Here is a 20,523-nt window from a genome sequence, read left to right as displayed (position 1 = left end):
TTTAAAGAAAGATGTAAAGTGCGTTTAGTTCTTCATCTGGATGGTTTCATCCCTTAAATCATTTTATGAGAAAACGTCTCATATTGACTGTCAAAAAGTAGACTTTACAGTATCAGTCAGCGACATAAATATATTTAAAACCCCGTCAATAACAAACATTACCAAACAAAACCTGGATAAATAAGTAATTGGTTCTTCAATTCCTCAGTAAGCCCTAAGCTAGGTATCAAAGACGTGATACAGATCCCAATGTAGTATGATGTTATAACTCACGGAATTCTACTAAATAATGCTTGGTATTTAAAATAAAAGCTTTCCTAGCTTGTCTCAAGTTTCCGACGAGTTTGGTTATCCTTGCTTGGAGCTTCAAATATGCAACTGTTAGATATTATATCGGTAAAAAAAAGCATTGACTACAGTTACAATTTTGCCACTAAGTCATTTCCAAACTATTTGAGATTTTTAAATTAATGATTTCATTCTGGACCTAAAATCATATAAAAAACAGTGCATTTTGGAGAAAACTCCGCTTGTAGTTCTTTTAGAGTTACTGCCAGTCTCAAGCCCACACAGAGGAAAAGAGTGAGGTATAGGGTCGGCAACATCATCCCGTAGAAAACAATCTTGCTAAAAAAACACAAACTAGATTATACAAATTAAACCATTTAAACTCTATCCTCCGAGTTGAAGAGTTTTTATACAGAAAAATCATGATGTCTCATGATGTAAGCCGACATTCTTTGGAAGTCACGATGCTAATACCCCTTCTAAACACTACACCAACAATTTTTACAGATACATAGAATGTCCGACCAATGTGGGAGATCAGGAAGACCAGTCAAAATGCAATATTGATGAGGAGAGAAAACGTGTCGATTCTCGGAAACAATGAAACCCGTTGTATCCAGGCAGGAAAGCAGATGATAGATTCTGGAGAGATACTATTGTACTCCAGTCACGAGGAGGAAAATGCTCCACACACTCAGTGAAATGCTCTGATGCTGTACAAACAAGCACGAAATACACTTATTGGGTAAGAATCTCATGGATCCAGAATCATCAAAGCATCATTTCGAACAAAGGAGGAGTGAATCACAATGAATGTTATCCAGTGTCATGCACCCACCAATGATAGCAACGACGACCATAAAGACCAATTTTACTTGAAGCTGCAGACAAACATAGTGAAGTGCTCAGGAAGTGATCTGACAATCCTGACTGACGACCTAAACGCCAAAGTCTGAATGCACAACACCGTATATTAAGATATCACGAGACGACATGAACTGGGAGTAAGAAACGTAAAATGTGAGAGATTTGCAAACTAATGTGCATCCAACAAAACGGTTATAGATGGTACAATATTTCCTCACAAACTTATACACAAATCTACATCAGTCTTACCGGATTATACCTCGGAGACCCATAGAGGAGATAATATTTGTATCAATAAGAAAGTAAGAAGGATAATTGAAGATGTGAGAATCAGTAGAGGATCTGATTTAGTTTCAGATCACCACAACAGCCAAACAATAGTAGAAAAAGTCAAGGCACGAAGTGAATAGATAGAGGCAAACATTAGAGCATTAGAGCTGTTAAACAGAAATATGTGAAACATCCAGCAACGACATTGGAAAAAGCCTCTAGTGAAGGAAACATGAGACAACATTTTGAGACTCCTGAATAGACCAGACACACTGAACCAACTAGATATCGAATCAACACACACAGACATTCACATAGATGTCGCTCCACCAACGATCGAATAATTCAAGATGACCATCAGACAAATGGAGAATGGGAAGGTAACAACACCTGACAATATACCACCTGAAGCACTGGAGTCAGACATATAAGTGACTGCAAATATGCTCCACATCCTATTGAGGAAGATTTTTGAGGAAGAACAAGTGTCACTGACAAACCGGTAGGAAGGACGCCTCATCAAGATAGCGAAGAGAGGAGATATGAGCAAATGTGAGAACTACAGAGGAATTACACTAAGGTCAGTACCAGGAATGGTTTTCAACAGTGTTGCTGAACCGTATGGAAGATTGAGTTGACGTGCAACTTCGATATCAACAGACCGGATTTCGTGAGGATCGATCGAGCACAGACCGAATCACGACATTACAGATCATTGTTATGAGATTCTTTTTTCTTACCTCTATATCAGAATTGACCAACTTATGGCAGTGATCAGATCTTCCTATATTTTTATACTAGTTTTAAATACATTATCAGATTATTCATTGACATTTCTCATTGAACAAGATAGGTCCTCACATTACGTGCTGTAATTTCCTTATTGTGATTATAGTTCTATCTTACTGATTATCCCTTTTAAAAAAAACTTTTATATTTACTTATTTATTTTATTTAGTAAAAACAATTGCAACACCATTTTATCACCATTGGTGGTTTATAATGATGTTAGGATTATGCGCTACTTCAATCATCTTCATTTTATTGATTACTTTGAAATGGAATATACACAGAAGGCAACAGTTAAATAAATCAACATTTGTTACTGAAAAATCTGATTCCAATGTATCTTCATCTAATGCTTTTATGAATGATTGTTGTTTAGCACTTAAACTATATCATTCAAACTATTTGACAAAAACAATGAACAATAATATCCAACTAAATGGTGAGATATGTGAATATCCAAATTTGATTAATTCAACCTTTCATAATACAAGATCACCTGAAACAGTTGAATTAACAACAGGAATATATTATACTGAGAACTCTAATAATATGTTACATAAAAATCAAAATCCTTTTAATCTTGCCTTAAATAATCATAATTGGGACGTCCTATACAATACAAGTCCAGAAATTCTTATAGCTCAAACAGATAGTTCACTTGGTAGTAAAGCTCCAAGTAATAGAACAGTTAGTACAAGTGAAGTAGAAAGATTTGATGATTTTACTCAAAATTACAATAATTGTATAACAAGTCAAGGATTAATTAATTCAAATCAGTCATTATGTAAGTTTTCCTGATTAATTTACTTAGACATTATTTTACACTAGTGGTACACAACATATTTCACCCCAAATTTATTTGACTCATAGGGTAATCAAACACTACCGAACCTAAAAATATTGATTAAGTTTAATGTTATTATACGCTGTTATTAGATTATTAAAAATTGTGGGATAAAATATCCAAAATTATATCCCAATGGTATTTTAATGCACTAGGTAAGCAATAGAGTTTATTATCATGAATCGTTCTCACTTTCACTATTGACAATTACTTCAGTGGTCACCGTTTAATAATTCTTATTAAGCTTTTTCTATTAGAAAATTAAATTAGTTATAAAAATTTATCCAGAATAAAAAAGGATCGAACTGATCGTAAATTTGAATGGATTATTCATGTTTATTATCAGCATATATTCCTGATAATTTTATTTTTTTATTTAAATACATAAATATTGGTACGAAGGGGCACCAAATATATATGCGCCACACAAATCTTATTAGATTTGTGTGAGGGCTGTGATACTGCCCGGGTACTCAAACAGAAGGATGTGGTTTTCTTAGAGAGCGACACCCGGAGCCTTTGACCTAAACTTCTGATTCACAAAGCAGTGGAGCATCGTAAGGAGATGCAGTCCCATGGTAGCCGGTGACCAGCGATTGATTCATACACCATTTGTTCCCTCAGGATACTGGAGCCCATGTACACCATTGGTTTGGAATCAGGGTTTTCCAACTCCTCTAGGTGGACTTTCCGTGTCCACCAACCTGGTTAAAGATCTGGACATTCGCTTATCGTCCTCTCAATTTCGTAAACAATAGTAGTGCCACGAGAAGGCAGTGAGTAGGACTTCCCCGACAGAGGCTATATACGCGTGGTCATGTGAGAGCATTTCGAGCGGGAGAGCGGACTCTCCCCACTCTCGACCATACCAGGGCATTCGGAGGCTATTCCTAATCATCTGGATAATAAATCTGTTTGAAGCCTCATTAAACAGAGAAGTTCCATTCAAATTGACATGTATACAAGTTGTAATAAATGTTTGAATAGAGGATGAAAAATATCAGTTTTTAGTATACACCTCTGAAAAAAGTGGCTACATTATAACGAGGTTTGCTATGTAACAGTTGAAAAAGGTCATATGTGACGGTACTATAAGCAGAGATAGACGGTGATTAGTAGTGGAATCTAGGAAGCGTGTTTCATACCATTTGAGACTCGTCGGCTAAATTTACTCTACTAGTGATCATTGTGACCTAAGGCGATATCGATGCAATCTGTACTGATCAATTGCATTCCTGAACATCAATGGGAAAATTCAAACAACCAATATAAATGAATGTAACGGTATTTTTAAATTTTTTTAAATGATTTCATCAAAATAAATAATTGTTATACATCAGAATAGAAGTTTATGAAATATGTTTCTAAAATACAACTTTAAAAATATCTATTTTGCCAGGGGTGAACATTGGAATACTTTTAGATGTAGATTTGTCTGTAACACCCATAAAGTCATTTATTTCACAAGTGAAGAATAATTTTGATTTTTTTACATTCGTGCAAGTTTCATCAATTGACGAACAAACTAAACGAGATGGACAGACAATGACGAAACCAGATTTAGATTTAGATTTGTGTAGTAAGGACAGAAGGCCTACGGCCTATGTTATTCCTTTTCTAGTATGCTTCTGTGAGTGCCCAGTCTTCCTTTGAATGAGTCAATTGAAGGTGCGGACACCACTGCTTCGGGCAGCAGGTTCCAAGTATTGATAACTCGGTGTGAAAACCTGTATGCCATGGGTGTTTCGTTCGTTCTTCGCTTTTCTAATCGCCTGCTATATCCTCTGAGATATTAAAGACGCCTGTTGCGTTGGAATCACAATAATTTGGATATACTTGACACGGACCAACATCATTTGCCGCTGTAAATCCAGTCCCACTTTACGATCCATATTCAGAGTTTGTTCGTTTTCCCGCCATTAGTCAGCTGGTGAATATTATTGATATGGAAGGAAGGAATTCGCGTTCGAACTCTACCGCGCTTTCCATTACATAAAACATACAAAAACCATGAACGATAGTAATTATCATGAAGAGTTAAAATTAAACATTTCACTGAATAGTGTCAAACTAATAAGACGATTTATAATACTGACAACCGTAAATTAGAAATGAAAAATTGATTAAAATAAATAAAGGTTAGAACAACACATGTAAGCGGACAATTGCTGTCAATTAGATCGTCATCAGGCTTTACTCTAATATACATGGCAATTTAAGACAATAATCACAATGGAACAGAATATGTCACCGAGCATAGTATTTAAAAGTACAAGTTGATAGTGGGAAGACAGGTGTACTGATAGTAGTAAGAATATTAAATTACGATAACAAAAGTCTTATCAATAGTTAAACATTTGGAAATAGGAGGTCAAAAGTGGGTAAATAGACTTAGAATAGTCATCACAAAACATTAAAAACATTACGTAATAAGAAGTATGTAAATAATTAGATAGTGAAGAATACAAACGGAAAGAGGAGGAAAATTACGAACAAATGATAACAAAATTAAAAATGAAATTTATATAATAATAATAATGTCATTTGTTAACTTTTGTCTGGCCATGGAAGGTATAGGGGGATTACAAATTTCTTCTGTATGCATAAATTGGGGCTAAATGTACGAATTCGTATGGCTTCAGCTATATGAAGGAGAGGGGAACGAATTCCGTTGGGAAATGATGGAGGCATATGATAGATCACTCGAAATGATTTCGATTTATCTGCATTATGACCACTATCAATTAGATGTATCAAGATAGAACTGCGTATTGTTTTTATTTGGCCCTTTCCAAACCATGCTGGTAGATGTTCACTCATTCGTTGGTTAAGTTGCGTATAGTACGCCCGATATAGCTATCTCCACAGGAGCAGCTGAACTTGTAAATACACATAGAAGAGGCTAACTCAGGTAACTTTTCGTATAAATATTCATGTATATTAGAGTAAAGTTTGATAACGATCTAATTGAAATCAATTGTTCGCTTACATATGTTGTTCTAATTTTCACAATGGGAATCTTTAATATTCTAAATAAAAGTTGGCAGGCTGGAAAGAGAATGTCAAATAAAGTTTAAAGGTTAAATAAATCAAATGATAAATAGGTTATAAACATATTTTTAAAATGGAGGTGTCAAATAATAACAGTGACGAGTAAAATTCTTTATTCCATAGATTCATAAAATTCTTTTATTTATGTAAACAATCATTGCATGAAAGAAGTAGACTATGAGGTATGAAATAAATTAAATGTATCTCATAGTTCTTTGTTGTTCATGCTTTACAAGTGTTGATTTGAGGAACAAATTAATTGCAAACAGTTAACTTTCTGGTTTTATGTGTTTACATATTTTTAGATCCTGAAATCAACGTTCCAATTATTCCATCCTACAATTTTTCATCACCATACTCACTTCAAAACAATCAGTTGATTACCGACATAAGTAACTCTATAAATAATGAAATATTATTAAACCAGAATTTACCTAGTCCATGCAATTCAAACAAACTATACATTGATCAAATATCAGCACCTTACCCTTACTCATCTTTACAAAATGAATCCATAATGCTAAATCAGAACAACTTATACAAATTAGATACCAATAGAACGTTAAAATTTGATAAGTCAGTAACACCATTTAACCAAACTATTAATTCCTTACCATCTAGTGAATATCAATGGAATACAAATCACCAAAATGGGCAAACGCATCTTGATCAAAAATCTTATGATGTGGAACTTTCATTAACTCAAAATCATTCTGTCTATCAAAAATTTATAAATCCCATCAATAATACATCATCAAGTACTATTAACGCTTCTTTCAACTTGGCGGATACCATCCTAAATAATCACAATAGTAATCAGCATTTTTATCAAATGAATGCAAACGGCGATAATTATATCATGTCAAAATCACATATAGGTACCTATGAACCAGAAAATCCAAATTATATGAAGTATAATAGTTTACAGAAAAAATCTTTAAACAGACATTCAATGGCCACTGATTATAATAGGTCTGAAAGAGTTAAAACAAACATGGAATTGAATTCATTGCCAATGGAGGTAAAATAATAACGTTTGATTTGAAAAATTATTTGTTTATTATTTCTTTGTATGGAGATTTGCGAAGATTGTAGTATTTCACAGTTGAAACTAAAAGCCGATCTTAGCTAGACCACTACTGAAAACCTGGAAGCACCGAACGGCCGTTTAGTCCTAGAATGGGATTCTTCAGAAGTGCGCATCCACGCTCCTGCACGCGGAATTCAAACACAATACATTCGGTCTTTCATGCGAACACTTAACCTTTAGACCACTGAGTTGGCATCCAACGATGTTAATGTCTAGCTCCGATCAATTTTCTATATACAAAGCGTTTTTATTAACATACTAGAAAATCGTCTTAATAAATTTGTCAAAAGTAGATGTCTATATAGTTCTAAAGTTACAGTATATAGCTGTTACGATTTCTGCACTGAACGGTATAATTGTGAAGCTTTTATTGTTTTTCCAAACAGGATTAACAGTACGTAGTTCATAAACAGGTGTTTACATTTAACTAACAGCTTATTCTGTTGAAAAGTATTTTAGTCGGTTGTTATTCATTCCTGAGTGGTCTTTATCTGTACGTTTGTTTTTCTTTGTTTCTCTCTTGATCTGAATTCTAACCATATAGATTTGTTTGATTAAGGAGTGTTTATTAATTGGTGCTTGGTTGGTGTGCCAGGCATTAAATTTTTCTGGTTTTCTTCGTGTTTCCTCTTTATAATATTTAGTTGAATCCTTAGCTATACACATTCTCCACCGTCTCGTAATAATCTATTAGTTTTACACAAGGTTGTAAACGGATTTGTAGTGATTAATAGGATGTTGATATCTATATGGAATTGTGGGCAAATTCATTTTGTTTTTCAGACTAACTTCCTCTTCTTATTACACTCTGGAAATGTACTAAAGGAATGAATTGTAAATTTATGGTTTAATGAAGGTATTGAAAAATAGCCAGATTATAGGCATAAAATAACATTTTAAGCACCTCAAATGTATTCAACTAGTCATTTCTAAATTATTTGTTCTTCTGTTTGAAAATTTCTAAAGTAAGAGTTATGATCTTTAGACAATTAACGGATGAGTACAGATTTGCGGGAATTGTAGTATTCTCACAGTTGAAATCACAAACTGGTTTTAGCTAAACCGCCACTGAAAACTTGGAAGTAGTGGACTATCATTTCGTCCTAGTATGAGACGCCTCAGATGTTCGCATCCAAGAGCATATACACGGCAATCGAACTCGCAAACTTTAGTCTCAGTGAATATAATACAATTTTCATAAATTCCCCACACTTATAACAACCATGTGGTCACTAGTGACTGATTTCAAGATGTAACTCACAGGGTTTTAGTAAGAATCTTTTATCAATTGGGTTCAATCCGTGACACAGTTACCCACAATGGGCGATGTATGAAAAGTTGCACAAGATCTTGGATTGATTGAAGTTGGGCATTAGCACCATTGTATTCTGGCCTATTTCTTTAGAAGTTAAATGTTCACGCCCGAAACCGCGGCTCCTCAGTTCTGATGTACAGAGTCGTAGGTGCGCATAGCTAAGGAGTTCTATATTAGGTCGAAACAGACATTCTGTGCTTCCGGGTTTTCAATGGTGATCTAGAAAAGATCAGTTTGTGATTTTAATTGTGAAAATTCGTCTATGGTTACGATTATATACAGTATAAATGTTATCATTCGTCGTCGATTGTAAATTTTGTTTTCATATTTCTTATTCGTTTAGTATTCACCTCTTAATAATGATAATCAATCATCAGTGAATCATAATGGACAGCGTCTTATACAAGATTTCGATTTCAATTTATTACCTGATCATTTGATTCTGAACGGTCAAGTAAACCAAACATCAATAAGTAACACCACAGTTAATCAAATATCAAATATTCACCCAACAGGATCTCATAATAATGACGTTAACAATGATACAGTTCAAGTTAATGAAAATTCTCATTTTACAAATACAAAACATTTATCGAAACAAGGGAGTATTCATCAATCCCCATCGCCTTACAAAAATACCGATTTATTGTATAATAACTACAATTCTACAATGACCATTGTTAAGAACAACGACCAAGACACTTTGTCAAATTGGGATGAAAATCTAGAATTTCATATTACAACAGACTTAGAATTGTTAACATCTACAGAAGTTTGATAATGGTTTTATAGTATTCTGGAGTGTTTTTGTTTCCGTGATTCAGGTTTTAACTGATCTTTCATCAATTCACTATGTTGCCTATTTTCTTTGCTAATAAATCCTATCAGTAAAGAGATAGTTGAAGTAATAATAAGATATTTTGTTCGATACACTTATGTATTGTCTAATGGCAGATATTGTGCATTTTGTTTATATTGTAACTACATTGTATTCAAAGTACAATTAGTTTATGATAGTACTTATTTTGTTCATTGAAAGTGTACAGTTATACAGACATAATCATATCTGAATCCAAGTTATTTTCTTCAAGTTATTAAGCGTTCTTTAAGTCTATTCTCTTTCCTTTTTCGCTTAGTAACCATGATACATAAAAACATTATGAATACTGGAACTTCTGAAATCTACTTTTCTCCTTCCTTTATTGAATTTCCATAAATTATATGTTATTTGTAAATATAATAACTGCATTTCCCACTCTGTACCCTTGTTTTTATGGTTGCAAACATGTTTATTAACTTTCCAGAAAAAAACGTTATTTTGTTTTGGATTTAAATAATTCGTTTTATTATTTCTTGCTTCTCAATGGTAAATACTGTATTTGCTTGATACGTTTTCGCACATGATATATATATTGAATACAAGACATTTTTAATGATATTTTGTCTTTTCGACCTAACCTTCTTTATCTAAGATCTACTGTCGCCTCTGTAGGTAAGTAATTGCAGAAGGGGTTATTGTGGAGCTTTCAGTAATTTTATAGTTGAAATCATGAATCAATTGAAGCTAAACCACCATCGAAAATCTGAAAGCACTGGACGGCCATTTAGTCCTATTATGGGACTCCTCAGAAGCGCGCATCCACGATTCCGCCTCACAAGATTCCAACCCAGGACCTATCACTCTCACGCGTGATCGCTTAACCACTAGACCACTGAAAAGGCTGGCATCCAACGGTGTTAACGTCTAACTTCAACCAATCCACGAGCAACCGTCCACCATTGTCTTCAGTGATTTGATATCTCATAACAGATCTGGTTGAACTCCACTGGTCACTGCTTTCTAAGGTATAGGGATTATCTTTATACTTCTCCACATTTTCGGTATGAGATTAGTTAGGAAGGATCTGTTAAAGATACTCGTGAATGGAAAACACAGAACTTTAGCATATTTTTAAAACAGGAAGTTTGGTATACCATCAGGTCCTAAACATTTGGATGAATTAGGTGACTCGAAACATTTTCGGACTTCATTTTCAGTGAATATAGTTGAATTATTCAAATTATTTTTAGTATAATAAGATTTATAGTAGCTAGCAGTGGAATCCAGGACGCGCGTTTCGTCCTATCTGGGACTCGTCAACCGGAAGTACCTACATCTCAGAGTTGATGATCACCTTGGAACTCGAACCTAGTACCGTTTACTTCAGACACCATCGGGTTATCCACTCAGCTTCCACTGCTAGCCACTATCCATCTTTGCTTATAATGTTTGTGAATTAAGGCTATGTCGAGGCAATACGCACAATATGCACATATGCCAATAACAGACTGATCAATTGCAGTCTTAAACATCAATGGGAAGACTCAACCAAACAATACCAAGTGAATTTATTTTTAGTATAATCGGAAATGTTTGGTTGTAATAACCTCTGTATAATTAAATAAATACCTTGTTACGAAGTTGCTAACTGAATAAAACTGGTTCACCTGAATAATAAATGTTTGAACATTATATTAAATCTAATATTATTTCCTTTAGAATTCGTATTACTTCTTGAATAAACTGAATTAACGGTTCAATTGTTTATCACCACATATTTTGTAATGGGTTTTCATGAGACTCACAGATAACATAATCATTTTGAAGTTCGTAATAATTCGTAGACGCTTTATTAGGTAGAACAGTATTATTATCAGTGTAAGCATAAAAAAGATTTAAAATATTTACAAACGTTCCTAGTCTACTAAATACAATGAATACTTCATTCATTCAAAGGAATTCAGAGTGTTTTAATTACATTGAATTCACTGCATAGTGAACAACATAAAGTTAATTACTAATATAGTTGAGATCATGAGTCAATTGAAACTAGACCACCATGGAAAAGCTGGAAGCACTGGTGGCCTAGCTTCAATTGACTCATGATCTCAACTATATATAATTACTAAAATCTCCACAAAACCCCCTTCTAATAATTACTAATAATCAAATGAGCTCATTCAGTTACATTAAAAATTAATTATCATGATGATACATATATATGCATGGTTGACTGTTTTACTTTAGGTTAGATGAATTTATTATTTTATGAAATCCTTCTCAAGGCATTTGCTCTTCTCAACAATTGATTTTCTCTTTATCAATACCAAAAAAATTAAAGAGTTCATCACCAAGTCATAGAAGGGGTTAACTGAAAATTATTTTCCCTAAAATGTCTAAGGAACTAGTAAACCAGTTTGAAACGGTTATTATTTGATGATTAACAAGTATAGAAAGAAAACTGAATATTTTTACATAAACAATCTCTTCTTTAAATGTATGAAATCCTCAATTATTATCATTATTATTATCTTTAGAATTATTGATAATACAAACTTTCAATGTAGGCTTCATCATTCAGGAAACAATGAAAACGGAAGACAACACTTGTAGCCTTTAGAAAGATTCTTCCGATAATTTATATATATATGAATGATACTCAGTGACTGAATTCTAGTCAAATCGTTTTCACAAAAAGTTCACGGAGAAAAAACTGGCTTCCCTAGAAGGTAGATGTTCAGCGTATATATATGTATATATATATATATATATATTTAAACGGTTGTATTGATATTAAAAAGTCACATTCTGATCCACAGTTAAATAAAAAGGTGCCAACACTAATAACCAATGCTACTTTGAATGATTTTATATCATATTCTACATAGTCGATTATACCGTTACTTCGAATTGATTAAATGCTCCTGTCTAATCTAACCATTTTGATAACATTGGAAACTACTAGTGTTTACTATTTAACCTTGTTATCTTACAGTCCAATTCAAAAGTCTGTTATTTTGGGACTAAAATAGTAGTAAAGTAACGTAAATGTTATTATATGTATAATATGATCTTGATTAGATAGAGATACAATATTACTTTTTTAAAAGTAATAGGTGCATCACTCACGTATATTATATATAGGGTTATTGTTTTTTTTCAGCACTAACGTTATTTCATTTCTATTTAGATTTCTATCTGACAACAGTAACTTATTATTAATTATTACGTTAACATGAATATTCCGAAATGTAGTTCATTTCATTGTATATTTTAATATCTGATGTTGTTTACACAACTATTTAAAAGCATTCGCTTTTGAAAATAAAAACTGCTGTGAAGTGAACACTTAGCAGATTCGTTTAAGGAAAGATCATAGTTGTTATTATTATTTCAATGCATATTATATAATCATTGTTTACCTTAGTGTAAATTAGGTTTACGCTTGAGATTTTTAAGGAGAGAGGTCCAATATTAGCAGCGAGATTGACTGAGGTCTTAAGTAGAATATGAGAAGTGGACGTAATTACATTGGACCGGTTCCAATCACTGATTGTGCCAATCTATAAGAACGTATTTCTCGACCTTAAAGTGGCATTTGACTCTGTTGATCATGAGGTACTGTGGCAGTGTTTATCACTGAAAGGAGTACCAAAGAAGTACATTAACCTCATAAAGGCTCTCTACTCGAACACAACTGGCCAATTTCGAGCTTATGGCGAACTGTCATCAGGATGGATTACGTCAAGTGGTGTTCGTCAGGGCTACCCACTCTCTCCATTCTCGTTTAACTTCTTCGTTGACATACCTTTAGAGATAACACTTTCATCATCTAAATCTTCAGGAGTTGAACTTTTACCGAAAGACTCACTTGTCGACCTAAAATACGCCGATGACATAGTTTTATTTGATGAAGACGCTGACAAAATGCGGAGTCTTCTGACCACGATAAGCAACAATGCAGGCATGTTCGGGATGCGATTCTCCCCCTCGAAGTGCAAAATGTTACTTCAGGATTGGGTTGAACGCGTCGACCGCTTCACTTATCTTTGTGACGAAATCTCAGCACGGATACAGAAGGCTCGTCTAGCTTTCGCCAACTTGTGTTTTTAGCCTTTTTATATATTTCGGAAAGACATTGTAGCTTAAATGAAACTATTCTCATATTTATCATAGATTTACCTTGCTCTAAACATCATTGAATGTCCTAAAGAATAAAACTTGATTATTAGCAAATCGGTAGCTTGAAACGAAGTAAAGACAAGCTATTCTTTTAATATTTCAATAACTCGCATTGTCACAATAATAATACAATTTAAGCGACGAAATGTTAGTTCCCCATCACAGTTCTATACTACTATATAGGTTTTAAAATAAGATACAAATTCGATATCAAACATATGGTGCCTAGTCAGTTGATTAATATAATAATTAGCAAAATTAAGGTGACATTTCCCAATGAGTTATTTGAAGATCAGGTAGTAACACTATTGAACAACTTAGGTGGAATTAAAATTAGAAATTAAAATGTAAACATAATGGTAAAATATGGATAGTTTAAGAAAATAAAATTTTAAAAGTTGTAATAATCTATAAATAGAAAGCTATGATAAATTAAGAGAGTGGAAAAGCTTCCTCGGTAGAATGAGCTAAGGTTTATTTATAGATAGTTCCATAACTTCCGTTCTAGATGAAAAAGGGATTCTCGAACCATATGGTAAGCTTGATAGGATTCTACAGATAACTTCAAAGTTTAAGTTTTATAGACTTGGTGACTAGTATCAACTAAGTGAGCTAAGACAGACTCTTATTGTTTTCTTGTCTCCTTAGGCCAACTATAAGAGTGGTATAATATGTTCAATGCTTTTGAAATGTATCATTTAAAACGTTCGTTTAGATCTTCTTTTTCATGTTGGTGAGAATTTCATCTTATAATCAAAATGCCAGAATAAATTTATAGGCATACAAGATATATTCCTTATTTTATATCTAACGTTTTTCATGTAGACCAATTTATGCAACCCTTTTTTCTTTTATATGTCATTAGTATTTCGATAGTTTATCCACCATACAGATTTTTCCAAGCATTGGACCATGTACACATCAAGTTAAGCCAGATTATTGGCTCCTAGCATGCAAAATGCTCATCAAATGTTAGTGTTATTCAAATCGTGCATTAATGTTATTCTTTTGTTTTCAGAAATCAATGAATTTTCTGTTAGACACAAGTACGATCTTAGACAATTTTATTTTACAGCTTTATTTTGTTCACTAGTTACTCCAATAATTTCCATTACACAAAACATTTCTCTTGAGAAATGTTATTAAAATCAACTGATGTAAGTCACATTGTATGATTCATGTATGATGTGGTCTACTTATATCCTCATAAGTAGTATATGGTGATGGTCAGACATAGAATGTATTTTTGCAGAAGACCGATAAGGAAAGAACTGAAATGAAGCGCAATTGGTAGAAAAATGCATAAACTATGAAATTAGAGAAGATGGATTGATATTTACGGAAGGAACAGTCAAGATCGAGACAATTGGTTGTTATTTTACAAATTGAGTGTTCGCTGTATGGTTGTCAGATCCTAGTAAGATAGTTTGTAATTTGTGCCTAAAGACATTCGTTTGTCCCCAACCGGTGTTCCGTTCACTACACTTGGACAAATTTGATAAATGTATAAGAGGATTGAAAATGAAAATACTAACATCTAAACGAAATTTATCGTTTCATCACGATTGATAGAGTCTAATTCTAGATTGTAACTAAGCATCTTGTAGTACTTATGAAATCCATAAAAACAATAGCTAATAGGCAACAAATTACAGGCCAAAGAACGATACAATTATTCAATAACGAATTGAAACTATCCGTAAATGGCCTGCGGATGATAGCTATCTATATAACTTTGAGAAAAAAGCATCTGCCGTCTACAGTCATTTACAGAAGCAAACGAAAATAATATCTGAACATACATTTAGATTATTCGAAACATTAAAGCCCTGTTGCAGTGAATATAACTCACTAACTAATTAAAAGAATAATAAACGAATGTAGATTATATACTCATTATTCACAGAAAAACCTACAATTAATCCTCACAAAAACAGACATCAAACAACAAATCAACCTCCGTAATCATTTTCGTTTGATCAAACATTTGTTAGATGCCAAGAATCACAACCTATCTGCTTATATCTGTTTAGCTATCAACAAAAGTGGACATGGACAATAAAATATTTGAACAAATCAAAGAATCTTTATTTGTTTAACACAATCAAACAATCGACTGACGTTTGTACAGTAAACGAGAAAATCAATAGACGGATTTAAAATTAATTATTTAGTTAGAAAAACAGAGTATTATTCTATGTTTAAACACTGATAGCCCATCTAATTTTGAGAAGAATTATATAGTCCTTCAGTAGAAATATCTGGTATCCTTTAGTTCTTTTTGTTCATTCTCCAAGTTGATTTTGATAATATCAAAGTCGATAATTAAATTTTCACAATTAAATTATCTAACTCCAACGATTAAGAAGTTCATGATAAGTGAATACATCAGAGAATGCATCAAGGAAATGAAGTGTATTCAAGCATCGTTTCTTGTTTTAAAAGTTTCACTGTGACAATAAATGTAAGATAACACTGGAAACACCAAGAAGTTTATGATGAAATCATATGAAAATAATCCAAACGTTGTATCCCGTGGAGAATTATGAATGATAACTTTGAGTAGTGTTTATGGACCAATGTGATATGTATATTTCCTATCGTATAATTGCTAAGTAACTTCACTATTCATATTCATGCTCTTTTTACTATAAGCTTTATTTTGACCCATAGACTATCACTGTACTATTTACCATTCCTGAGATATACCCAGTTTATAAATTACTGTTACCCCTGTTCACAGCCACATTTGGCCAAATCTTGTACAAATGTTATTTTCTATTTCATGGTACGATGTCGTCAGTTTGTTTGGTATATAAACCCAGTATGTTTGAGAACAATGATTCATATTGTAGAGGCCGTTATTGGTGTTCTGGACCTAACTGGCTGGCTAGGCAGGTAGCAGGATTGATAAGTGCTCAAGACTTCTCATACGGGCTTTTGTGTATCATTGGGCGATCAATAAATTTGCCTCTCTCTAATTGGCGGGAATCAACATGGTCATATATTAAAGAGGGCACGCAATCAATCGATATAACACCAAGTAAATCTGATATAAGAGATATGTTGGTATAAAGTTTTTAGCTTTAATTATCAGCATGTTTCTACTTTATACTAATCACTTGTAATTTATCAAGTTCTATCAAATCTCATAAAAAACGCTTGATTTACAATGTATGTACAAAAAAGCTTAACTACTACTTACAGATATAAAAACGTGAGACATGGTTTAACACATATTTCAAGAGTTATTTCATGGAGTTCTAGTGAGAAGCAGTGACCATTAGAGTTCAACCGGTTCTGTTGTGAGATGGTAAGTCATTGAAGACAATTGTGGATGTGTCATATATTTGTATGTGTTTAAGGAAACCCTGAATACTGTATAAAGAATGTAAGTACAATTAAGTAGGGTGACGGATAAAACGTTATTTATCAAACAACTTGATGAAAAAAAGAAGATACAAATGATGTATTTACATTGTTTAAATATGTTAAGAGAAACTTAAGAAATTTAAAATCAATAAAAATGTTCCAAACTGTAAAAATAAATAAAAGACTGTTAGAAAGATTACTAAAAGGTAGAGCAACATTAACATTCTTACATGATTATTTGAAAAGTAAACAAACTAATTTAGTACTCACTATATTCAGATCCATTTTTTACTCAATAATGGTGGATATGTCGCTCAATTTTGTGGGTTGGTTGAAGTTAGACGTTAACACTGTCGGATGGCGGCTCAGTGGTCTATAGGTTGAGCGCTTGCGCGCGAGACTGATAGGTGCCGGGTTTGAACCTCGCGAGACGGGATCGTGGGTGCACACTGTTGAGGAGTCACACAATAGGACGAAACGGCCGTCTAGTGCTTCCAGGTTTTCGATGGTGGTTTAGCTTCAATTGACTCATGATCTCAACCACTAAAATTTCATAAATTTATATTTTTTTAATGATTGCATCCATTAGACGATTAAAACTAGACCATCATGGAAAACCTGGAAGCACTGGACGGCCGTTTCGTCTTTGTACGGGACTCCTCAGGAGTGGATGTGCACTACTTAAATATCCTAAAAACTCCATACTCATAATAATTTATATGTTAAAGTTTGTTTACTTATTGTTAACTAGTACAATAAAACGTTTGTTAATGACACTGAGATTATTGATCTCATACAGTGAGACAGATTTTTTAAAGAACTGGAAAGTACCTATATTGTAAACTGTTTTCCAAATCTGTAATAATTTATCTTATACATTCATATCTTGTCTGAGTGTTGTCATGGTTCATTGTACAGCATTTTCACCTGAGATTGCAGCAATTCTACTGCCTATAAAGTTTGAGCTTTTCCGTATGGCGTGTGAGTATATTGGGTTGGTAATAACCACAAATAATAGATTAAAACTCTTTAAAATACCACAATGTAATATGAAATTCTCAAATATGAAAGTTAGACATTTTTGATAGTTATGGAAGTTTCTGCATACTCAACACTATCTACAGTTCATATTGAATTCGCTGTGTATGATGATATTTTACAAAAACTAACAAAGTTATAATCACTAGATGTTACTGTTCAAATAAGACTAAATACCTGTCCTATATCCCACCTACTGTTAACCAGTATTCCAGATCTAACAAAAATTCTTCCACTGTTTCAATGTTTGATAAAATGTTTTTTTTTTCTTTTTTAAATCGGTTTTTGTTGTTACAGTTAAATTGTCAACATTTTTCACAGACATAATATGTACTTCTTTTATAATAATAATTAATTGATATTCATACAACAATAAAAAAGGTTGCTTTGTTATGTTATTTGTTTCGAAAAAAAGAAATTTGATAAATTATCCGGTTAAAACAACATGATGCTTTTTGTTTTGTTAAAAATACGGAAAGGATTCCACAATCGACATACATTAATCAACTTAGCAATATAAAGAATGAGTATCATTCATTCAATGTAGATAATCAAAATAATATGAATATAAATTCAATTAGTATTGTATCCATCTTTGCTTATCATGCTTGTGAATTAAGGCTATATTGAGGCAATACGCACAGTATGCACATATGCCAATTAGAGACTGACCAGTTGCAGTCCTAACAAATCGATGGGAAGATTCAAACAAACAATACTGAATGAATTTAAACTTCACCCCATCGCACAAGTAAGTGGCTATCAGGACTCAGTGGCCGAATGGATAATGCGATGGCGTTTGAAGCGAGGGTACTGGGTTCGAGTCCCAAAGTGAACATCAACTCTGAGATGCAGGTACATCCAGCTGACAAGTCCCAAATAGGACGAAACGCGCGTCCTGGATTCCACTGCTAGCCACTATCCATCTTTGCTTATCATGCTTGTGAATTAAGGCTATATTGAGGCAATACGTACAGTATGCACATATGCCAATTAGAGACTGACCAGTTGCAGTCCTAACAAATCGATGGGAAGATTCAAACAAACAATACTGAATAAATCAATTAGTATTATTTGTTTGAATCCGCTTATTGATGATGCAGGCGCATCCAGCTGACGAATCCTAAAAAGGACGAAACGCGCGTCCTGGATTCCACTGCTAGCCACTATCTATCTTTGCTTATAATGTGAATATAGTTTTAGCAACTGTGTTGTATAAATCTACATGTTATAAATATTGGTGTTATCATGTTATTTCGAACAATAGGATAAAATGTTATTTAAATTTACTATCACATTAATCCCAACAAGGTTCTCTATCGACTGCCTTTAACTATTTAACAAATCAACGTAGTGATCGGGATCTTCAAGTAAATAAATTAGTAATCACAGAGCAACTAGATTTGTAGAACTTAATTATCACTAAAACACAAGGCCAACGTGATATTGATCATTGTTCAGTGATCAATGAATTGTACTTTAGATATTTACATTAGATTATTCAAGTGGAGAATAGTTTCCGTTTTTTTATTACATTGCATCTACATTGCTATACACAGTTGAATACAGTAATTATTATCACCAGTGTTATTGTTATTTAATTAGAAACACTTGCGCATTTAAGTGAATCGTAATCTATACTAAGCATAAGATGAATAAATTTTAGTTAAAAGCTAAAAATAACGTTGTAAGCAGAGATGAATAATGACTAGCAGTGCAATCCAGGACGCACGTTTCTTTCGATTTGGGACTCGCCAGCCGGTAATATATCCGAATCGCAGAGTAGATGTTCACTCTCGGACTTGAATCTGTAGTATCGGTTGTCATGTTAAGCCCATATACTTTATTCTAGCTTCTGGCCAAGCTAATTCACCTATACATTATGATTCATATTTTGATCTATTTAATTATTCGCTTATTAACCTTGACTATATTTTTATATGAGCGTATATGTGTACCCTTCGTATCCTATTCATCATATGTCTGTCATTCATTTTTGTTTGATTTTAAATACTGAGTAATGCTTGCTCATAATGAGTTGGCTTCCCCGCCATCTCCGATACGCATTATTTTTGCTTCGCTCTCGAGTTGGCTTCCCAGACATCTCCAATGCTTGTCATTTATGTTCCGCTCTCATCTATTTGCTTCATCACTCTAATTCCCTGGCCAGATCAATGAGTATAGGAAATATACGTATTCTAAATCCATTCTCGTATTTGACGTATTTAACTTCGTTGTTCACCAACGCGGATTAAGTCAATTATTATATACGAGTAAAGACAGAATCAGATTTACGCCACAACAAATCCAGTACTGTTCGCTTCAAAAGCCATCACGTTATCTACTTAGCTCCTGAATCCAAGTAGATAGGCAATATCGAGACAATCTGAACAAAATACAGATATGCCAACAAGAGATTGATCAATTGTAGTCCTTAACAACAATGTGAAGATTTAAGTAAACAATGCAAAGTGAATTTAAACTTCACCCAATTGCACAAACAATTGGCTATTAAGACTCAGTAGCTAAGTGGATAACGTCATGGCTTTTGAAGCGGAAGGTATTTGGTTCGAGTCCCGGAGTGAACATTCACTCTA

General features: G+C 33.3%; 1 protein-coding gene across 1 annotated transcript in view; it reads left to right on the top strand.

Moving 5' to 3' along the window:
* Smp_171680 (hypothetical protein) overlaps positions 1-9,292 on the top strand; it is a gene marked incomplete at its 3' end in the record, with an annotated part of 106,217 nt that extends 96,925 nt beyond the window's left edge. Inside the window, exons 27-29 of the mRNA XM_018799990.1 lie at positions 2,384-2,998; positions 6,415-7,130; positions 8,858-9,292. Coding sequence (XP_018653848.1) covers positions 2,384-2,998; positions 6,415-7,130; positions 8,858-9,292 — 1,766 coding nt within the window. The remainder of the gene's footprint in view (positions 1-2,383; positions 2,999-6,414; positions 7,131-8,857) is intronic.
* Between the last annotated feature and the right edge of the window lie 11,231 nt (positions 9,293-20,523).

The sequence above is a fragment of the Schistosoma mansoni genome, chromosome W, assembly GCF_000237925.1.
Source record: "Schistosoma mansoni strain Puerto Rico chromosome W, complete genome".
Classification (NCBI taxonomy): domain Eukaryota; kingdom Metazoa; phylum Platyhelminthes; class Trematoda; order Strigeidida; family Schistosomatidae; genus Schistosoma; species Schistosoma mansoni.
Note: the sequence above shows the minus strand (reverse complement) of the source record. Positions and strands in the feature narration are given on the sequence as shown.